Consider the following 21,400-nt stretch of genomic DNA (forward strand, 5'->3'; position numbering starts at 1 on the left):
CGAGAAACTTCAAAAGTGGATACGTTTGTTCTCATATATTCTTGTATATTATATCTTAAAGCACGTTAGACAGGCAAGATTCATACAAATTAGAGCCATTAGGGCCACTAGGGCCACTAGGGCCACTAGGGCCACTGAGCCACTGAGCCACTGATACAAGCTCGACGAGCAAGTAGATACAACTGTTGACCTTTCGATAATCGCTATGGAGCCTCGCTAGTACCAATATTACTCTCCCTGGCAAGCGGCGAAGTAAATTCCGGTGTGACGGATCGCGACTCGACGCCTGGCCTCTTCGGTCTGGAGCTGGTTGAAAGGTGCTTCTTTCGTCTCTTTTCAGAAGTAATCGAGGTTATGCTGCCTCTCCTACTACGGCTACCTTCCTCCGACTCCACTGGCGGTGTAGGACTTCGCATTGATCCAGCCGAGTTACTAGCTCTCCGGAAACTACCACTCCTAGCACGCTTATTCTCTTTCGATAGACCGGCATGTCGATGATGTATGGTTTTCTCTGCATCACCTACCCCGGAGCCATGTGCATGTGCCTTGTCTTCCGCTTTCGGGCCTCCTGGTAGCCACCACAACCAACCGTTTTGCTCCTTTGCCAACTGCCTTTCGCGGGCTTTTAGTTTGGCTCTTAATAACGCTCGGCGTTCGTTCTCTCTCTCCCAGTACTCGCTTCTGAAAAGTTCCCAATTTTCCCGGAAGTGAGGCGAAAAAGGTTTGGGCCATAGTAGAAGCTTGACGTAGTCTCCCCCCGGCGATAGGTCCTCCTCGTGGCCTCCTCTCTCTTCGTCCGTGCTGACGAACGGGAGTGGAGGGTGATCATGCCGGCCGAGATTTAACTCTCGATCAACTTCGCGTAATATCGAAGGTTCCACAAAGTGATACTGGCCAGCCCTGCTAGAAAAGGCGCCGTAGGTGAAGAAGAAGCATATGAACGACACGAGCTCAACCCACCAAGACCTTTTGATTACAACCAATTTACAGTTGAATCCGCGCAAGCCTCTATTGCATATGCTGAACCAGCGCCGCGGCCACCTAATACCACGCTCCCATATACCAGTCGCCCAGACGAGTATACCTGTGACTATTCCGCTTATGAAGCACACTTTCTCTGTCATATCCACGACCCAGTATACCGAGCCGCCAACGCCGCTACCGTCTTCTCGGGGTGCGAAGAATAGAGCATATCCAAATCCCGCTAACCACAGACACAGAAGGCTCAAAAAGAAGGTGTGCTTTCGTCGACGGGCGCGGAGTTCGAGGTACTGGGAGCGTAGCGAAGCCTCTAGTATCAGCATGTTGAGGTAGATCATGGAAGGCGAGCTTGGCGTGTGCTTTAAAGGATCGCCGGGTTTCTCTACACCGATAGGGCTCGTGCCCATTGGCGGGGATTTCACGTTCTGACCGGGTTGAGGGGCTCCCTTAACGATCGAGTCGATAGTGTCGGCCATGTTTTCTTCGTGTCGGTCGTGATCGTGATCGTGATGGCTACGATACGAATCAAAGGAGGTAGCTCGGGACGTAAGCCCGCATCGACGTAAGTAAAAGATTATCGGCGCATTTAGGAGTGCAAGCTTGATTTGTCGTAATCTCGTAAATTAATAGGAAGAATTTAGATTCGTCAGGTTGTCGTAAGTTGTCGTAATTACATAGGTATACTGTAGGATTTGCGGTCTCTAGAGTGCCGCCATCTTTTTTATTTATTTTTTGTTGACGTAGGAAATAATAGTAGGTTAGTAGTTGTTGCAGGTGCTAGTAGTAGCGCTGTGATGGGTTATCCCCCCACTGTGACAGCTGATATTGATAACAGCTGAAGCTTTAGGGTATGTGGTCATAGCTCTATCCCGAGGACCTAATCCCTGCCATCCACCTGGTGCGGGGTGCTCGTGATATTGCTCCTATTAACATACCACTTAGCTTAACCTTACCCTAGAAAAGGTATTTATAACTACCAGATAATTTACAAGGTATACATTAGGTAGTTATATTAATATTAAATGGAAGTTCAAAAAGTAAACAGCTTTTTTATGAACAAATATCTAAAACATAGAAATTTTATATCCAACTCGAGATTTTGGGCAGACCCATCTCCTAAACGTCTCTCCGAACATACTTAACTAACACATGCAGCTCCGCAGTATCAGCCCATATGATCTCTGTAAACAAGAGCCTGACACAGCACATGCAGGACTCCTAACTTATATCGAAATAGTCTCCGTCCTACACCCCGCGGACACATAGGTACTGACGTATCCCGGTGCCGATCTTGAGAAGAAAATGCCTAGTTTATATTGTTGTACAGCACACTACGTCGAACATCAGTCGATAATCTGTTTTCTAGGGCTTCTTACGTTTTTTTCCTTCGTGGGGCACACAAGAATGAAGCATATTTAAACTCGATGGACCCGCTGTTAGTTAAGGTGATTTTGTCTTTCGAATACTAATATTTGAACATCCCGAAGATCGATCGATTAAGTCCATTATACCTTTCTTTATGTACAGTACCTATTATGGATCCAAGCAAATCTTCTTCATATACCCACGCCTCGAACAATACGAGTTCCAAGGCTCTTAAAGACCAAGTGCCTAGGTCCGCTAAGCCGGCTTCTACCAAACTTGCTGCAAGGTCGATCTATGCCGACGTCAATTACCCAGATGTCTTGCCTAACGGATTTCAGCCAGGCAAGAAATGCATGCTCTTATAATGAGAGGCTATATGAAGAGCATCGGATTCATTAGCAGGTATAAGAGGTGTTTTCTTAGCCTTATTATGCCTGAGACCCATAATAGTTCTCACGAATTTTGGCTGTGGCGGTAGTTATGGCTCCATGTAAGGGGCCTAGTGGTTTAGTTGAGGCTCTCTCGTGACTTATTAGTCCCGTTAGGAGTGTTTTTGAGGCCGCTAGATCTAGCGTGAAGTTTTGTCGTTTGAGGCCTCGCAACGCTCTTCACGATATGCGAAAGAACTCATCGCCTAGGGGATTTGGAGTTACATATATTCGCCTAACCTAGGCCCGACAAGTCTAGTCTGGATCCCCGGTATTGACGACGCCATTAGCCGCCAGATAAAATGGTTGGAGTTTCGGAATCCCGCCCCTTACGATCTATTGGGCCGATCGAAAGTAAAGACAATCAACCGACTGGTATCACAACTACATATCGCAAGAAGAGATATCTATGACGAAATATAAGGTGGCGAAAGTTTTCGAAGACGGAATGGGAAACGAGTTATCAGTCAAACTCAATGAAAAAAAAGGCTATAACGAAATATCAGTATATACGAGCTATTTAAAGCCCAGTTAAATGTCGATCAACAAAGCATTCATACTGAGAGATCTAGGAAAGTGACCGTTGAAGTAATTGTTCCAGTTGCCCACAAGTGCTAGTCGTATCAAAGTCCGATGCAAGCGCTTTTACCTGATTCAGCTAGGTTGGCACGGGCTCTTAATAAGGAAAAGATCTAGATAATTCTACAACTAGCGGAGTTAAGATCTTAGGGGGTTCCCGAATGTCTAAATCCGCATTGTCACGCTAAAGAGACATGGATTAGCAGATACAGTTTTTATCAACGATTTGGCAGGATTCTCAGTGTTCTGGCGTTTCTGCAACAATTAAAATGGATGATTAGGTTATATACCTACCTAAGGTATAGAAGACTGACTGATAAACTTGGGAATTCGAGTCAATGTTTACTTAAGAGAAGAGCTAGATATATGAATAAGCCATTCGATGTTTAATGTACAATAGCGGGATATTATGTAAAGCAAGGGTCGGCACGGGAGGACATAAAAGCCGAGCTGAAGATAAACTCTCCGTTTTTAATGTTCCGAGTCCAATCCATCCAATCCACCCAACAGATTCATCTCCTTCCCCTGACCATGTCTCTTGACTCGTTCAGCCCGTAGCCAATCTGAGCTGAGAAGCCCTGGGATCCCGTCTAACCCGGCTTACGCGACTAATCTTAGAATCAAAAGCTACTCGTTACTTTACTCATAACTTTACTCTGCCACAGGCGCAGGCGGGAGTTCCTGCATGCAATACACTAACCTACATACCTACCGCATACCTACCACCGCGGATGGTCGGACTTCGCGCATTAGGTAGTTCATACATACGTACGTGGTCGGTACAGTGGCTACCTAGTGGCTGTGTGTGTACCTATTATCGCGTCCCATGTCTCGGATTTTGCCCCCCCGTAATTATATAAGAAAAGGCGTAGCCGGCTTTGCCACCCTCCGGTATGCTCAAAGGTTCAACTTCAATTATTGTGCAGTCGAGGAAGCTTGTGACCACTTTTGCGCGGACGCAGCACGCCGACAATACTGTTCCCCCAGTGAAGACCAATCTACCCCCTGAGGAACCTATTCCAGTCCCATCCAGCATACCAATAGGACGACTGCGGCGACCAATGTCGGCATCTCGGAGAGTCAGAGAGCAAACGCCAGAAGGAACAAGGGTTTCTAAACCGCCTTCTACGGCTACGGGGATGTTTCCTTTAGGGTATAAAGAAGCTGCATCTCAATGGGTACGTCCCGTCGTCTTGTCTAATACTTCATCGTATTATATATTATTAGATTTAGAACCTACTCTGACCAAATTGTAGTGGAACAGTATAACGCCTACGATCGCTGAACGTAACGTGATATCATGCATTCCGTATCTTCGAGAAGCCATCGCGTCAGGTACGAGCTCTGCGACAGATGTCCCGTCGGCGGAACATCCTGGTGAGGCTCAGACGTCGACGAAAAACGATCCCTACGGACCAAGAATATGGAAGTCGACAATGGTAGAATTGTCTGGCAAGAATAGGGGTCTTAACGAGTTTTCTGTAGAACGTGTCGGAGAACCCGTCGATGACACACTCGTCATGCTTCACGGGTATGGAGCCGGGCTGGGCTTCTACTACAAAAACTTTGAGAATCTTAGCCGTGCCAAAGGCTGGAAGCTCTACGCGCTGGATTGGCTAGGGATGGGCAACTCCACAAGACCACCATTCAGGGTCTGCGCGAAAGATCCCGCGTCAAAGATCACAGAAGCGGAGAATTGGTTCATAGACGCGCTGGAGGAATGGAGGAAGATTCGAAAGATCGAGAAATTTACTCTTCTTGGCCATTCTTTAGGTGGCTACTTGAGTGTTTCCTATGCGCTCAAATATCCTGGTCACGTAAATAAGCTCATCCTCGCTTCTCCAGTCGGTATACCTGAAGATCCCTATGCTATGAATGCCGACATGCCAGAACCAATGGAGTCGACGTTCCAAGACGAGTTTACCATGGACCAGCAATCAACAACAGAAAGCCACGGTATTGATGGTCTCAATGGTAATAAGAAGATGCAGCAGCAGGAAGCTAAGAAGCGACCGTATCCTTCATGGCTAGTCTGGTTGTGGGACGCCAACGTGTCGCCATTTAGCATTGTACGATTGGCGGGACCGCTAGGACCACGACTTGCTTCCGGCTGGACCTCTCGCCGGTTCAACCATCTTACTCCGGAAGAGAAGCAGACGCTCCACGACTACGCATACTCGATTTTCAGGCAAAGGGGAAGCGGTGAATATGTGCTACCTTATCTCCTCGCACCTGGTGCGCATGCGCGACGACCAGTCATCAACCGAGTCCACCGTATAGGTAGACAAGTCATCACCCCTGCAACTGAGACGGAACCGGCCGTAAAAGAAACGGGATTTCCGATCATTTTCATGTACGGGGAAAACGACTGGATGGATGTAGCAGGTGGTCTTGCCGCGGAGGAGAAGCTCAAGGAAGCGAAAGCCAAGATATTATTAAGCGCCACCGAAGAAGAGAGGAGGAAAGAAAAAGGCGATGCAAAAGTTATCATCGTCAGCCGGGCTGGTCATCACCTCTACCTCGATAACCCAGACGAGTTCAACAAATACATCCGCGAGGAGCAAGAAGATACGAGACGACGGACGTTGCAAGAGAAGGCTCTGCCGTAGGCTTTCATGTCTATAAATAATGGGGTGGTGGGATTTGAATGCATTGCCTGGCGTTTTGGTTGGATATTAGACTTGGAGCTTTTGACGATAATACGATACTAATGATCAGAAGCTAGCTACATTGTACACTATTCGCGAATTATAGAACACCAATATTATATATCTATATATCTAGATTTATATCCTTGTTAAATACAGCTATTAGTATTAGTATTACTACTACATACTCGTTATCTTTTATCTCCTCAAGCGCAAGATAGGTTAGGTAGACTAACTGGTGATTACCATATTTAGACTTACATGGCTTATAGGCATATATTATTATAATACATAACTCTCTACGGATCCGTATTATTCTAAGTCGACAAGAAATTCTTAGCCTTGGATGATTGTGTAACCCTTAAGATGTCTCGGGATTACCTAAGTGATTACATAAGGAAATCCCTAGATAGAGATACCAGATAATAAGATTGATTAGATATTTGATTAGATACCTGGTATTTAGAGTAGTAATATTACTTAACCCATGCCACTTAACAATCAACGACCCACACCTCCGAACATACATCTCCGGGTTCATTCCGCCGTCATTCTTGCTTCCATTGCGCTTCGATACTCGAGTGAGGCGAAGTTAGTACTCGCACCTCAAAATATGTCAGAGGAGATAAATATTTCAGCATTCCCAAAATTTAACGATCTGCCTATCGAATTGCGCCATAGCGTCTGGGAGCTGGCTATCCCGGACGATACCCCGGAGATATGTATCCCGTGGCCGTTGGAGGAGGAGCCAGTACGCTGGCCACACGACCACGTCGGCCATGTTAGGTCGACAAACTATCTACAGCCGTTTCTTGTGGACACATGTTTCCCTACTATTATGCATGTATGCCAGGAGTCGCGTTACTTGGCGATATCTCGGTTGCGATTTCGATATTCACACATAGCGGGCTGTCCCGTGCCATTTCGCGCATTTCGCCCTGACCTGGATATCGTCTATATAACCCTTTGTCGGCCTCCTACTGATATCAACGCAGTGCCTAGATGGGGTAGATATCCTCATGGCACGCAGCATATAGCATTAGACTTGCATACCATCAAGGACGGCAGTTTTCTCTGGATTCTGCTCAGCGACCCGTCCTTGGATCTGCGGACCATGTCTTGCATACTTCCCGCGTCTGAAGCTATCCTAGACACGGCGGTTCGGTTTCGGCCTCCGGTGCGACGGTGTCGGCTCCGCGAAGTCGGGAGACCTTCTAATGGCTCGGAGAACAACATCATCTATGTGGACCGCGGCTATGACAGGCGCATGACCGGCATGGGCCGCTACCTGGAGGAGGTACGAGACACAGTGAGCACCGAGTTCACCGAGGTCCTCGAAATCCAGGAGGTACCAGAGCAGTACTTGCGCCGATGGAATGATGCAGAAGTCAGGTTCGATATCGAACTTCTCGCGAGGACGTTCGAGGAGTATCGGGGCGGGCGCTGGGTACCTAGCTCAGAACACCCCGTTGGGTTCGACTGCCAGTCCATCATATTCCCCGCCTCGTGGCAAGCACTCGATAGTGCTAGAACCTACCGGGTCAGCGAGCTGGAAAGATGGACACCTTTGAGAAATCCCGAGACGTTTCGCGTCAACGATATCCAACAGAACGAGGTACCCTTTGAATGATCTTGAGAGAAGTTATATAGAATTAGCATTTTATTTATTACCGGTGGGGAACCCTCTGGATACTGTTAAATACTGCTAATAATGTCGTCGTCGCTTAGAAGTATATAGAAATCGTACTAATACTATTAGACTTGTGTTACAAGGGTCAGATGTCCCATACGGAGTTTAGCCCCGGCCCCGAATGAGATAACTGCCATCCTTGAAATGCCAAGAGGCGAATCTTGACTATGTATCATGGATCACTCATGTCACTTCTCACGGCCGATAGATAATAAGTTTGATTGGACAAGCTATTGGAGGTATTCCATAAGGGGAATAGCTATACCAGAACTTCTCATCAAACTTCGTTGGCTGCTATTTTATGAATGCCCACATGGCATACACTATTCCGAGAAACGTTGCATCCGGGAAGGCTAAGATTAACCTGAATCTAATAGGATCTTACCGTCGTGATTTCATCTATGATGTTACCTAGCAATAGCATACCGTCACCATTGCTTCTTCAAGGTAAACTCGATATAGGTAAGTAACTATTAGTAGTTAGTAATAAGTTTACCATATACTTAGAGCCTCTTAATATATTCTTAGCCATGACTTTGGGATACTCACTTGACTAAAGGAGTATTGTCCGAGATTTATTACCATAATCATTTTGCTTGAGTGCATAAAATCTCATCGTATCAACGGCAGTCATGTGTTCCGCCCCCATACACTACCACCCTTCCGTGTGGAGATCGGCTTTTGATGGAGGTCGCCGGATGTCTTTAACATAACTAGTCCGGATGCGAAAATAGTCGCAGCGGTTACGAGGGTTACGAGTAATACGAGACGGGGTTCATAAACACCGATTACCGCAGAAAGATTATTACGCTTCGTTGTTGGTCACAGTGCCTTGGAGATATAGCGTACTTTTAATATAAAACAGATCGCATCACGCCAATAGGAACATATTCAAATATTACCAGTCAGATAAATTTCATCTTTTAAAATATAGGGGAAGCACCGTGATTTAGATTGGAATGGGTCGTATTTGTGCAAATAGTCTCGGAGGATGCGAGATGAGGGGGTCTGATTGTTATTCAAGATGAATGCCGCTTAGTGCCATCCAGCTCACCAATGAATCACGACGCTAGAGAGCTGAATCGTAGTTCTTATGTTTTGCCAGTTCGAGACTCGGCCCGGAGTCCACATCAGGCAAATCCCATGTGGGGTACCTACATGTATAAAGTTATGCCATTCTAGCTCCGGGACGAAGCCGTATCCGAACGGACCATCCCTTGATATTTCCCGACTATGCTATATAAACAAATGGAAGCAGCACTTTTTCCAGGGCCTTGCTATCCCCTGTGTACATATCGCTATCCTTTCCATAAATTAGAGTTCCTTGAGCCTCAAGGTCCCTTCATAACAGCAGCTGTTAGGGAGTCAGATCATCACTAATATATAAAGAGTTGCCCGCGATGAGTACCGACATGACGGAGAAGGGCTCTATCAACACCACAACCCCTGATAGGGACTCGACAATTGGGACGGGATCAGAGCAAGATGTCGAGGCGGGTGTCGATAACTGTGAATCCACAGCCGATGAGAAGGATCCCGACGTCGTAGATTGGGACGGACCAGACGATCCAGAAAACCCGGCAAACTGGTCTGATAAGAAGAAATGGCTGAACATTGCTATCCTCTCTATAATGACCTTAGTAACGTGAGTAACTGTTAATGCTACCAAGATCCTCTCGATTACTACCTAGATACACCATACTAACTCACCACAGTCCGCTGGGCTCTTCAATGTTTGCCCCTGGTATTCCCGGCATCATGGTAGAATTCCACGAGACCTCTTCAACCATAGCTACTTTCCTCGTCTCGGTATACATCCTAGGATTTGCCTTCGGCCCGCTCGTCATAGCGCCGCTGAGCGAGATCTTCGGCCGTCGGCCCCTGTACATCTACGGCAACATTCTTTTCGTCGTCTTCTCCGTCGGCGCCGCCCTCAGCACCGGCACCGGCATGTTGATGGCTTTCCGATTGCTGATGGGTCTTGCCGGGTCGGTGCCTATAACCATTGGAAGTGGTAGCATTGCGGACATAATGCCCGTTGAGAAGCGTGGAAGAGCTATGTCTGCTTGGGCTTTGGGTCCCCTTCTCGGACCCTGCGTTGGTCCTATTGCTGGGGGTTATCTGATCGAGGCTGCTGGATGGAGATGGGTGTATTGGCTGATCGTCATTCTGGTAAGTTTACTTACACTACATATCACTTATTCTGTGAAATAGGGGCTAACATGGACATAGGGCGGTATCTTTATTCCCCTCTCCTTTTTCTTCCTCAGGGAAACGTTCGGGCCAGTATTAATCGCGAAGAAAACTCGAAGGCTCATTAAAGAGACTGGAAACCAAAACCTCCGCAGCAAATTCGCGGGACGGCTAAGCCCCAAGGAACAGTTCAAATTGGCTATTGTTCGGCCAATGAAGCTCCTCCTACTGACACCCATCGTGACTCTCATGTCGCTGTATGTTGCCATCACCTATGGCATTCTATACCTTCTTATCACGACGTTTTCCTTCGTCTACACCGAGAAGTACGGCTTCAGCGAGGGGGACAGTGGCCTGACGTTCCTTCCCGCCGGAATCGGCATGATGATCGGTGTTGTGGGTTTCGGACAGCTAACCGACTTGATGGTCCAGAGGAACAATAAAAAGGGGCTTGTCCATAGGCCCGAAGTCCGTATTGCGCCGGTGCTTACTATCCCTTGCGGAATCGCCCTACCTATCGGTCTGTTCATCTACGGATGGACTGCCAACTTTGGCGTACATTGGATTGTTCCTATGATCGGTGTCCTCGTCTTCGCCGCGGGACTTATGGGTGTCATGGTAAGTTTTATCCCTTAACTCTTCCCTGATTATAATAGGATGCTAACATTTCAATCAGTTCTGTGTCCAGAATTACCTTCTCGATACATACCCCCGCTACGCAGCATCCGTCACGGCTGCGATGACGGTCCTCCGATCACTCCTCGGTGCCCTTCTTCCTCTTGGTGGGCTCGAGATGTACAATGCATTAGGCCTAGGATGGGGCAACAGCCTTCTCGGGTTCATCGCGCTCGCGCTTATCCCGATACCGGTCGTATTTTTCATATTTGGCGAGCGTATCCGTGGGAGATTTAATCCCAGCTTATAAGGATGTTTATACCACTTGCATAGCTTGCATATAGAAATGATAGATTATAGACACCTAATGATTATTGTAAATAGCATGAATATGTCGAGTTTCGTCTTATTCAGTTTACGTAGGTCTTATTGGAAGCGTGATTGGTAGGATTTCGTGATCTCAATAGCTACAAACTACTGAAAAATCTCAAAGCATTTGATATTTAATGTAAATTATTATGAACATAGTAATTAAGTTTTCATGCCATGCTTCATGCTTTCTAGATACCGCTACCCTAATGTAAGATTCTACGTTTTCGGGGGTTCCCGGAGACTCGGATACGGGCGGGGCCGGAGCGGGGCCGGATAGCGTATAGTCTGGAGGTACCCCAGGTGTTGTTTCCAGTCGGATGATCTCTCAAGCAACTCTCGTGAAGCAGCGTCCTAATTAAGAGTAATTTCCAATTATATTTGCTAACTCGATAGACTATTATAGGTAGGGGCGTTGGCGAAACTGCCTTTGAAAGTTGGTTAACTAAGCATTGAAAGCTCTTGAGAACTACTACGTCATTAGAACCGGGGATTTTACTCAACTATTTATTTAACTGCCCCGGCTATGATGTAAACTATTCACTAATTTCCAAGTGTCGCCATCGACTATTTTCAATCTGTATATTGGTCTTTCTATGTACATATCTTTTACAGAGCAGCTTTTGAAAGGTAATAATGTCGATAAGCGATGACGATGACGAGTCCAAACGCTCACGTAGAGGGCCTCCGTCGAGAGTACCTATGCCGGATGCCGATTCGCCAGCGACCGAACTCGACTCATATTCGTCTTGTGAATGTCCTCTGAGCGAAAAGAACCACGACGGCCACCGACCGTGTACTCTCGACACACGACCATCTCAGATACGCGCAAGTGGTCGGGATGACTCGAACGGACTCTCGGGACCAATCTTGCGGACAGTATCACGTAGGGATACCGTACTATCTCGAATACGGTCCCGTCCGGAGGTACCGCCGTTTAGCCATCCGCTCGCGAAAGTGAAGACTGGACAAGAATCGCTCGTCGACTTCGACGGGCCGGATGACCCCTATCGTCCCATGAACTGGCCGCGGCACAAGAAAATAGCTACAACTCTGCTCTACGGTCTAGTTACCATGACCGCGACTTGGTCATCCTCATCCTATTCTGCCGGGACTCTGCAGATCGCAGAGCAATTCGGCGTCGGGAGGCAAACGGCAACGCTAGGGACCACTCTCTTCCTCGTCGGATTTGGCATAGGACCTCTGCTCTGGGCACCCCTTTCCGAGGTCTACGGTCGGCGCGTGGCAGTTTTGACGCCTATGTTCGTCTCTATATGCTTCTCGTTCGCTTCGGCCACCGCCAAGGACTTCCAGACTCTCATTCTAACGCGGTTCTGGGGCGCTATATTCGCCTCTGCTCCGGTGACGAATACAGGCGGCGTCCTAGGCGACTTATTCACGCCGGACTACCGTGGCATCGCTATGGCAGGTTACGCGATGGCAGTCGTAGGTGGCCCTACGGTTGGTCCCATCGTGTCGGCCGCCGTTGTAGTGCAGCCGGGCCTCGGCTGGCGATGGACAGAGTACACGACGGGGATGTTGCAGTCCGTTGTCCTATTGTTCGCTATCATCTTTATCGACGAAACATACCCACCGAGGCTTCTTGTCGCCAAAGCGAGACGGCTGCGACACGAGACAGGCAACTGGGCGCTCCACGCTAAGTTCGAAGAATGGGATGTGAACATTGTTGAACTGGCGCGGAAGTTTCTTATTCGTCCGATACAGCTTCTCTTCACGCCGATTTGCTTCCTCGTTGCCTTGTATGCAAGCTTCTGCTATGGTATTCTATACATGCAGCTCGGCGCGGTGCCTATTATATTCGGAGAGATTAGGGGATGGTCCCTAGTGTCGAGTGAACTACCGTTTTTAGCCATCTGTCTTGGCTCATTAACCGGTGCAATTATCAATATGTCCAACCAGCTATACTACAATAAGGCCTATCACGCTTCAGGCGACAGAGCAGTCCCCGAGAAGAGGCTACCTCCCATGATGCTAGGTTCGGTACTTTTTGCGGCTGGCCAATTCATCACTGGATGGACTGCAGATCCAACCGTTGCCCCCTGGATCGTCCCTGTCATCGGGCTTTACCTTACTGGATGTGGTTTTAACACAATCTTCCAAGCCGCGCTCAACTATCTCGTCGATACTTTCCAGATGTATGCAGCAAGTGCCGTAGCTGCTAATACATTCTTGCGAAGCTGCTTCGCCGCCGCATTTCCGCTTGTTGTGACGCCGTTATATCACAACATCGGGGTCGGCCCCGGGTCGAGCATCTTTGCTGGGTTTGCGTGTTTGCTGATTCCCGTGCCGTTTGTCTTCTACTTTTACGGGAGGCGGATTAGGGCTGCTAATAAATGGAGCAAACACAGCGTGTTCTAGACATTGTAAGGATTTGCGCAGCATTGGCGTTTAGGATGGTCTGGGTGTTGGCGCAAAGGAGGTTGATTCATCGTTCTTAAAGTATTTCCAGCGAACAGTTAGCATTGTAATAGCATCCTACCTTATAAGTTTATGTTACTTGTAAAGACTAGAGTCTCCGGCCATTATGCAGTTAGTAGTATATTTTGAGATTCGCTCTAAGGGATTCAAAGACGCCTTTACGGAAGAGGTTCGATTCTCTCGGGAGTAAAGGCTAAAAGTTGTCGGGCATGCTTTTAGTAAGGGACTATGCGTCGGCAACTAGGCAAATCCCGATTCTTTAGTAAACACGGGCTTGAGCATTGCGTCGCTACTAACATCATAAACACTATCTACTAGAACCGTGTCGGATCATCGACTTGAAACGGCAAACCCGGTGGGAGATCTTATGGAGACACAACATCGATATCGTTCCACTACCAAGAAACTCCGGCGTCTCGCTGGTGTAGCAAGTGGGCTGACATCGATTTATCTTTTTACAGAGTAATCTACAATGGGATGATCTCGGAGCTATAGCCGCTTGTCTTCCGTAACCGATAAAAATGCATCACACAACGTAGGCGCGCAGAATGTCCCGAAATATTATATCTTCGGCGGAGAAAGTAAGACATGCATTAGGTACGAAAAAGATGGAAGCTGCGGAAGAAAAAAAAAGCAATTGCTTAAACGATGCGGGGCCGAAAAAAAGAATACAAGCACGCGGTAAGCACGCGGTAAGCACGGGGGGATACCAAGGCACATTATTTTCGCCAGGGAAAGTGCAACAGAAAATAACATAGCGGATAGAATATAAATATCAAAAAGAAATAATAATCAAAAAAAAATTAGGGTTGCTTATCCCAGTGTACTGGGAAGCATCAGGAATTGAGCCCGATGCGGGGGTCGAACCTTTAAGGTAATGTTAGCATTGATGGTAAATAATCTCAGATGTTGAGGATTGACTTACCCGCAACCTTGAGATTAAGAGTCTCACGCTCTACCGATTGAGCTAACCGGGCAGTGAGAGGCGATTTGAATTTGAGGTATATAGGTAGTCTATAGCACGTTTGTGTGTTGTTAGCCGATACTGCACATGTGTGTTGAACCCTTGCCCCACTATGGAGGAGGTACCTAAGTCTTGCGAACCTCACATGTCTAGGTTAGGTACCTCTCTTTCAACTCCTTCAACTATGTACCTAATGTACGTCTTGGTGTCAGTATGGCAATTCAACATTTAAAAAGGTCAAGTTACGTAGAATATTCTACTTTTATACGTCCTTACGTATTTTTATATTACATGTCGCCGCTGTATAGCACGTGGATCTGGATTGTATACCATTGTAAAAACTAAGAGGATATTGTATCAGTTATGTTCCGTATATATATCTAGATGCATCCGAGATATTATAGCATCTCGCCGTGGGCCAGGACAGAATGAGAGCGTAAAAGAGACCATCTCTATTTAGGAAGCAATAGTCGATACTGAAGTCCCCCGTTCCTAATATTTTAGACGTGGTATTTAATATTATTATGCAGGACTCCTGGGTAGACGGATTTTGTTTAAATGGCTGGGCAAGTATCGTATAATATTCCTTCTCATAGGGATACCTTAGGATGGATTTATCTTATGAGGAACTATTTCAGGAACACTCCATAGTGCATTGAGAGAGTAGTGTCTTAGACAAGCCACTCTCGGTACGCGTGGTGAACTCGCATCAGCATACTCCGACGGCAAGCCCTAGACAAGATAACATAAGCGCCAAGTTCTAAGTATAGAATATTACCAAGGTCCTTGGGGCTTCATATTCCTTTCTTTACTCGAGAACTCCATATAATGATAATCAGATGAAACTGGTTCATGGCTGGAGCATCTTTTCATCCGGGTACTCGGATGTCTAGGCTCACCTTCCTGCCGTCTCTAATAAATTTATGCTGATTCTGGTAGGTATGGGATTTAATTAATTACCATACACGAGGAAGAATGGTTCTAGAAACTCTTACAAGTAGGAATATTTTATATTGACCAAGCTTGAGCAGCTTCCGAAGATGATTATTAGGATTAAACCTGTAACTCGACCCTCTGCACGTACCCGCATTGAATGGCCAATTGGAGTTGCTGATCGGAATTTAAACTACTACGCCGTGTCTTTCACTGACGTAGGTTAGGCACTTATTTTTAATCCAGTCGTAGTTTACCATGTGATCTGGTTATGCAATTTAACCATTACGCCCAATTGTTTCATTTGTTAATAACTACATGTAGTTGCCCTTTTTAATGTATGGCTTGCGTTGGGTACCTATTTTTGTGAAATTTCTATTTGTCGTGGCAATATCGCGAGGTCGCTTTCTACTATGTAAGTCTATCAATTGATAACTTCTAAGAGTGCCCGCTTCCCTGGTTAGCACTACTATGCAGAGAGTCTCGGTTGCTTCTTTTCCAGGAAGACCATCCCGCCCGATGCATGCCAGGATTGAAAGTGCTGACAATTGAATCGACCGTGTAGGAAGGGCCCTGATCTACCGGATGATCCTCAAATCACCGCAAGCTACTATCTCCACTGAATCATACGACTGCGAATACGGAAAATATTGCGGATGAAATGCGCATAATTCAACCCGTTTGTCAATCTAATTGTTAGAAGTTAAAGTATCAAAAAGGTATTTTACGAAATCCGATGGTAGCGCTTATATTAACGTATAGTGTATATCACGCGTCTGATGTAGTACGGCGTGCCGTTGACTATTGAGGCTCAAGCTACTATGTAATCAACGATTCCAAACTAGGTGCTGTTGGAAGGTGCATTGCTTAAACGCATAGTTATATAAGATTTCCACCAATTGAAAGTGGAGTATTAGAATCTTTTCCAATACATCCTTTTACCACATTATTCCACAATACCTACATAACTACCTATGTAGGGTCACCGTCAAGCTTTAGGGTACATAGACTTGTCAAGTCTGGGGTTCCCTGCTTTATATTACAGTCTATTTATGAACTCCCTGCTTTTTCAGTTCTCTATCCGGATGCTGTTGACGCCACATCTTACCGCGCGCTATGCTGGTTTTTCGTAGCACAACTACAAAATCAAAAACCCGACGAAAAGTGAAATTTCCGTTAGCCGCGCTACGAATAAATCAATCAGATAACTAGTTAAGATTGATCCTTTCTTTATCTGTCAATCTAAATAGGGGATGGTGGAATTAAGATTACCTACCACACACACACCTCTAAGCGAACCGATACTCCCCATCTCCCCACAAGTCCACAGGTAGAGATTTGATGATCATTTACCGATTGTGTAGCCCTGTAAGTGCCGTCGTATGCAGGTTGGTACCTGCAGTATGCAGGAGAATGCACAACAGGATCTGGGTACTACTTGATTTGATTAGCGGTACAACAGAAAGAATTTATCCTCTTCGTCAACTAAAAACCCGCAAGATTGATTAACTACAAAATATCTTGTTCCTCACCCTCCGACCTACGCCAGCCTTGCCCCGAGGAATAGGTATGTACTATTCGGTTACAGGGAGTTAAAATTACAAATAGACAAAAACGAAGGCGACAAGGGCCTGCAGCTTGGAATGCTAATAAGCAATTGATAGGTTAACAGGGGTTGTTGATGATAATTAGCCACTAAAATCGTCTTTCGAAAGCCACACGAACCAAAGGAGGACCATCCAGGGGTACAAACTGGGGAAACGTTACGCGCTAGAAGATGTCTATCATCTTTCAAGCGCCTGCCTCATTCTGCAAGAGCCACATAGATGCTCATGCTTTTCATGTCCTTAATACCCCCTGATCATTTTGATGGTCTAATAGTGGATAAACGACCGATTACAACGCTACCCGGCCTGTAGTCTATGCCGCCATGCCCCTTTCGACCATTCCCACTCCCATGCTAGACGAGTTCTGGTCCTTTTTCGTTCTTTCTCTGTTGTGAACCCTCTCACTCTTTCTGGCTCGTCGATTATTTGCTGGGTTTCCTCATGTTGCCCATGTTGCCCATGTTGCCCATGTTGCCTTCCTCTTATTGTATCAGTGAAACATTACCGAGTTCCTTTGGCAGGCCGATTCGATAATCTCTTAGCCCAGTCTGTAACTCTCCACTCATTCCTCCTAGCCATGAATGATAGGACAAGGGAGTAAGATAGTATATCGACCACCATGTCTGCCCCTCAGCCTCTGTCGAACCAGATCCTGCAAAACCACCCGCATCGGCCTTCCTTAACGGCTTACTCTGAGACTTCCCGTGCCTCATCTGATCTTTCTTTACTTCAGCAGCCGTTTCCCTCCCTCCCAGACCAATCCCTTGACCTTGACTCAACTCAAGCCCTATCGGGTTCGAGAAACACGAAGAAGCTTGTCATCGACAGCTCCGCCGGCCTACCGCCCGTCCGGTCCATTCGACGCAAGCCGTTGTCGTCGACCGCGTCACCGATCGCTACTAGGTATTCTTCAGGACAGTATCTCGCGATTGCGAAGGGGTTGCCTGGCCCAGACCACCGGTTCTCTCGCTCTTTTTCAGTTGATAGCCCTACCGTTTACGAGTTTCCTCGCCCTCCTGTTGGCCCGCTGGTTAAACCTGGATTGGAATCTCCCTACGATTTTATATTGATTCAGAGCAACAGAGAGTAAGTCAAGGTTTTATTATTCTACAATCCAACGCCTAATGCCCAATGCCCAATGTCGGTAATCTAAGTAGGATATTGTTAATTAATACTCAAATTTATCCAGGAAATCTCCCGAGATTCGCCATCCTTTAGCTTCTGTCGACTCCAGCCCGGCTGTCACGGCGGGTAAAGTCGAACGGCCAAGTTCTCAGGGTAGTAACCCTGCCTTTTCTCAAACACGTCACACTACCGACTTGTCGCAACACCACGAACAGACCGCCTATGACGATTTCTTCAGTGAAGAAGACGAGGATCCGCTAAGTGACAATATTCTCGACGGATACAACTCGGATTCGTCGGATAATTCTAATTCTAATTCTAATTATTCTACTACTATGTCGTTGCATATTACCCGGAAAACCACACCCCCACAGTTGAATCTCAAGTCAGACGATACATCGTTGACTCCAAAAGCCGACACAAACGACATCAAGTCACCCAATACTGATAAACCCCTACCGAAATCACCCGGCTCGTCAAAGCTAGGAACCTTCTTTGGCTGGACTTCGCCTTCGAATACAGAGGCGTCAGACAAAGGATATTCGCCTCTTCCATCACCTTTCAACTTTTCAAAGACAAATAGTGTTACCGATGCATCCCCAGTCACAACAATCGGACCACAATCACTACTGGACGCCCCCAAGGCATTGTTCGGATCTTCAAATTCAAGGGACTACTGCGATACTTACCTGGCAACACCACCAACCGGTGCGATACCACCACAATATCAAATTGAAGAAATGGAAGATGAACTAAAGGCCATCTCGGCTGAATTGGCCTCTTCAATTCGGCGCGAGATGGACCTAGAAGACTTAGTAGATAGGCTACAAGCAGAGAGGGATAACCCTACGGCAGCTGGAAACAAGAGAACCAGCGATTACTTTTCCGATTCGGGATACAGCTCTGCTAAGCTAAGCGAGTATGACCAATCAAGGGAAGAGATAGAGAAAATTCAGAGGAGATCGGAGCAGGAGAAAGCCCAGATTAGGCTCGAGTTGACTGACAAACTCCAGGATGAGAGGTCCAGGAGACAACAACTTGATGTGCAGATCAAGGAGCTTTCGGAAAGGGCATCCCAGATTGACCTCGCAAAAGTTAACAATGTTGATACAACCGGACGTGTTAAGGAATTAGAAAGCACCTGTGAAACTTTGCGGCGCAAGCTTACCGAAGAGCGCCAAGTTAAGGATAACTTTGAAGACTTACTCGCAGCGCTCAAGGGCGAGCTCGAAAATGCCTCCAACCAACGCGACAACCTTCGTGATGAGGTCGTCCCCCAACTTCGAGCACGTGTGGAAGGTCTCGAAGCACAGGCGGCGGAGCTAGAGAAGATGACATATGAATCGACAAAGATGCAGCAAGAACTCCAGGCTCTGAAGAGCGAGAACTCGTCATTAAAAAAGACGCAGCCCAACCCGATGGGCACTATCTCTGAAGATACAGTATCAGCTGGATCCCGGCTGTCCCGGTCCAACTCCTTGACCGGCCTTCCAGCGCCCTTCAGGCTTCAAAGAGCGCCCTCCGGTCTAACAAGATCCAACTCGGTTAAGACGACTGAGTCTCGGGATCAGCTATCAGAGCGGATTAAGGACATCGAAGAGCAACGAGATGCTTTACACAGAGCTCTGCGGAATCTGTTGGACAGGCAAGAATATCAGAATAGAGAGAACCAAAAGAGGATACAGGCCCTTGAGATGGAGCGCGATCGTCTTCTAACCCAGTCACCACAGAAAGCCGGCTTCCAGAAAGAAATATCGAACCTTAGAGCTGAGATTACCGCCTTGCGTCGTCGAGCTGATGAGGCGCTCGAACAGAAGTGGCAAGTAGAAAAAGGACTCGGGGGTCTTAAGATGGATCTTGATCGGGCCGAGCAAGAGATAGCATCTCTCAGGAGCTTACTTAACGAGAAAGATATTCTAATTCCACCGTCTATCTCACGCCTAAGCACCGGGAGCGACAAATTCGCGCCCCCAGTAACATCAGATTCCCTAGCACTGGCCTATGAGGATCTCCAGAAGGCGTATGCCAACTCTCTTGAACGTATCAAAAAGCTTGAGGCTAGTAGCTCACCAGATGAGTTCACAAAGCTTGCAATGGAGAAGCTTGAGCGGGCACTATCTTCTACAATCTCAGAGCGCGACATTGCGCGCCAAGAAGCGACGTCGTATCAGGAGCAGCTTGAAGCCCTTAAGGCGGGCGAACGGGTTTATCTCGAATCCGAAAAGGCACTGGCCGACGAACTGAGCGAATCAGCTCGTCGCGTCGAGGAACTAGCTGTTCAAGTTCGTCAGCAGTTAGCTACTAATCAGACTCTGCGTCAAAGAATCTCGGACACAGTGGCTCGCGGCGAAGCTGAGCAGAAGGCCAATAAGGACCGTATTACCGCAATGCAGGTACACCTCCGGAATCTCGAGGAGAAATTAGAGGCCGCGCAAAATGCTTCCGAGGACCGGATCGCACGATATGAGGAAGATATTTCTAACCTCAGGGCCAGCCACAATGACCAGCTAAAACGGATGCGAGACGGCTTACGTTCTCCTCGTACATTCCCGCCGAAGTCGCCTTTATCCCCCTTTTTTTCAGGCCCAAATGCTCGGTCTCCTCGTCTGAACGCTACGCGCTCCGGCTCAGTTATCAAGGTATCCGATGATGCCCAAATTGATCACCTTCGCGCACGCGTCGCCGAGCTCGAAAACGCTCTAACCGATGCGGATGCCGAGATGCAGCAGGTTGTCGGCCGCATGAATACTGCTCAGATCCAAGTCATGGAACTGCAGGAAGAGCGCGAGGCAGCCGTTAGCCAAACGCGAAAGCTGGAGAGAGAGCTCCAGGCCGAAAAGGTCAAGGCTTTCGAGGGACGATTCAAGAGCTTGCAGGCATAGACCATTGGCTCATTGACTGAACATGAAAGACGCACATCTTTACATATTACGATTCAATGAAAGTCAACATGGGCGCACACCCATATGTACTACTTTTCCTTCTTGGCATTTACAGGAATCAGGCACCCTACACATTGGGTATGGCAGCGCGCTCACCTGGATTCAGCATCGGGCGTTTGTATTAAAGTATCACCACCTTGGTTTACTGTTTATAGCTATTGTATTTTTGAGCGGTCAAACCCGGCCGACCACCTATTGTATAATGCTCGAACCCTAGCATCGCTAGAGGATTCGAGAAATTGTATATCTAATGTTTTAACCTAGTACGCTTCTACCTGTATACGCGGTCGTCTACAGAGTCGAGCAGAAACACTTGCACCCCAGAAAGGTGCACATAGCTAGCTAGTATTATACTATCGGGAAGAATACCCGGAGTTAGTTGATAGCTAAGAATAACTACTACAACTGAATTTAGCAAACGTTATGTTCCCTCAATGGTGAAATGGTAATTCTATTCGTGACCGAACTTGGAGTTTATTTACGGCATCAGTAAACCATGCTTCGGGTTATAGCAAATTCAAG

General features: G+C 47.1%; 6 protein-coding genes and 1 pseudogene across 7 annotated transcripts; 5 read left to right on the forward strand and 2 right to left on the reverse strand.

The window, feature by feature from the left end:
- Nucleotides 1-95: 95 nt before the first annotated feature.
- Nucleotides 96-1,818, reverse strand: F4813DRAFT_356629 (Spo7-domain-containing protein). Its single transcript, XM_049243012.1, has one exon. It carries the CDS (start codon nucleotides 1,455-1,457, stop codon nucleotides 204-206), a length of 1,254 nt encoding a protein of 417 aa, XP_049100352.1. The 5' UTR covers nucleotides 1,458-1,818; the 3' UTR covers nucleotides 96-203.
- Nucleotides 1,819-4,246: 2,428 nt separating this feature from the next.
- On the forward strand, nucleotides 4,247-5,962 carry F4813DRAFT_388663 (alpha/beta-hydrolase; the record flags this gene model as incomplete). Its single annotated transcript, XM_049246723.1, has 2 exons — nucleotides 4,247-4,531; nucleotides 4,610-5,962. 2 exons carry the CDS (start codon nucleotides 4,247-4,249, stop codon nucleotides 5,960-5,962), a joined length of 1,638 nt encoding a protein of 545 aa, XP_049100353.1.
- A 462-nt stretch (nucleotides 5,963-6,424) lies between these two features.
- Nucleotides 6,425-8,139, forward strand: F4813DRAFT_356654 (uncharacterized protein). Its single transcript, XM_049243013.1, has one exon. It carries the CDS (start codon nucleotides 6,489-6,491, stop codon nucleotides 7,629-7,631), a length of 1,143 nt encoding a protein of 380 aa, XP_049100354.1. The 5' UTR covers nucleotides 6,425-6,488; the 3' UTR covers nucleotides 7,632-8,139.
- Nucleotides 8,140-8,565: 426 nt separating this feature from the next.
- On the forward strand, nucleotides 8,566-11,023 carry F4813DRAFT_356655 (MFS general substrate transporter). The gene is made up of 4 exons (XM_049243014.1): nucleotides 8,566-9,336; nucleotides 9,407-9,863; nucleotides 9,924-10,502; nucleotides 10,561-11,023. The coding sequence occupies exons 1-4, from the start codon at nucleotides 9,092-9,094 to the stop codon at nucleotides 10,807-10,809; spliced, it is 1,530 nt and encodes a 509-aa protein (XP_049100355.1). The 5' UTR covers nucleotides 8,566-9,091; the 3' UTR covers nucleotides 10,810-11,023.
- A 185-nt stretch (nucleotides 11,024-11,208) lies between these two features.
- Nucleotides 11,209-13,899, forward strand: F4813DRAFT_356656 (polyamine transporter 1). The gene is made up of 2 exons (XM_049243015.1): nucleotides 11,209-13,547; nucleotides 13,605-13,899. The coding sequence occupies exon 1, from the start codon at nucleotides 11,505-11,507 to the stop codon at nucleotides 13,245-13,247; it is 1,743 nt and encodes a 580-aa protein (XP_049100356.1). The 5' UTR covers nucleotides 11,209-11,504; the 3' UTR covers nucleotides 13,248-13,547; nucleotides 13,605-13,899.
- A 308-nt stretch (nucleotides 13,900-14,207) lies between these two features.
- On the reverse strand, nucleotides 14,208-14,284 carry F4813DRAFT_t68 (annotated as a pseudogene). Its single transcript has one exon. The product of its transcript is annotated as a tRNA-OTHER (tRNA).
- A 2,423-nt stretch (nucleotides 14,285-16,707) lies between these two features.
- Nucleotides 16,708-21,308, forward strand: F4813DRAFT_356658 (uncharacterized protein). Its single transcript, XM_049243016.1, has 3 exons — nucleotides 16,708-16,771; nucleotides 16,869-17,897; nucleotides 18,001-21,308. Exons 2-3 carry the CDS (start codon nucleotides 17,431-17,433, stop codon nucleotides 20,816-20,818), a joined length of 3,285 nt encoding a protein of 1,094 aa, XP_049100357.1. The 5' UTR covers nucleotides 16,708-16,771; nucleotides 16,869-17,430; the 3' UTR covers nucleotides 20,819-21,308.
- Nucleotides 21,309-21,400: the final 92 nt, after the last annotated feature.

Source organism: Daldinia decipiens (assembly GCF_022478715.1).
Source record: "Daldinia decipiens strain CBS 113046 unplaced genomic scaffold F4813scaffold_13, whole genome shotgun sequence".
Classification (NCBI taxonomy): domain Eukaryota; kingdom Fungi; phylum Ascomycota; class Sordariomycetes; order Xylariales; family Hypoxylaceae; genus Daldinia; species Daldinia decipiens.

Coding starts and splice junctions, on each gene's coding strand:
- F4813DRAFT_356629 (XM_049243012.1), bottom strand. CDS start 1,457: ATGGCCGACACTATCGACTCGATCGTTAAGGGAGCCCCTCAACCCGGT.
- F4813DRAFT_356654 (XM_049243013.1), top strand. CDS start 6,489: ATGCCACTTAACAATCAACGACCCACACCTCCGAACATACATCTCCGG.
- F4813DRAFT_356655 (XM_049243014.1), top strand. CDS start 9,092: ATGAGTACCGACATGACGGAGAAGGGCTCTATCAACACCACAACCCCT. Junction 9,337..9,406: donor TCTATAATGACCTTAGTAAC/GTGAGTAACTGT, acceptor AACTCACCACAG/TCCGCTGGGCTCTTCAATGT. Junction 10,503..10,560: donor CGGGACTTATGGGTGTCATG/GTAAGTTTTATC, acceptor CATTTCAATCAG/TTCTGTGTCCAGAATTACCT.
- F4813DRAFT_356656 (XM_049243015.1), top strand. CDS start 11,505: ATGTCGATAAGCGATGACGATGACGAGTCCAAACGCTCACGTAGAGGG.
- F4813DRAFT_356658 (XM_049243016.1), top strand. CDS start 17,431: ATGTCTGCCCCTCAGCCTCTGTCGAACCAGATCCTGCAAAACCACCCG. Junction 17,898..18,000: donor TTGATTCAGAGCAACAGAGA/GTAAGTCAAGGT, acceptor AAATTTATCCAG/GAAATCTCCCGAGATTCGCC.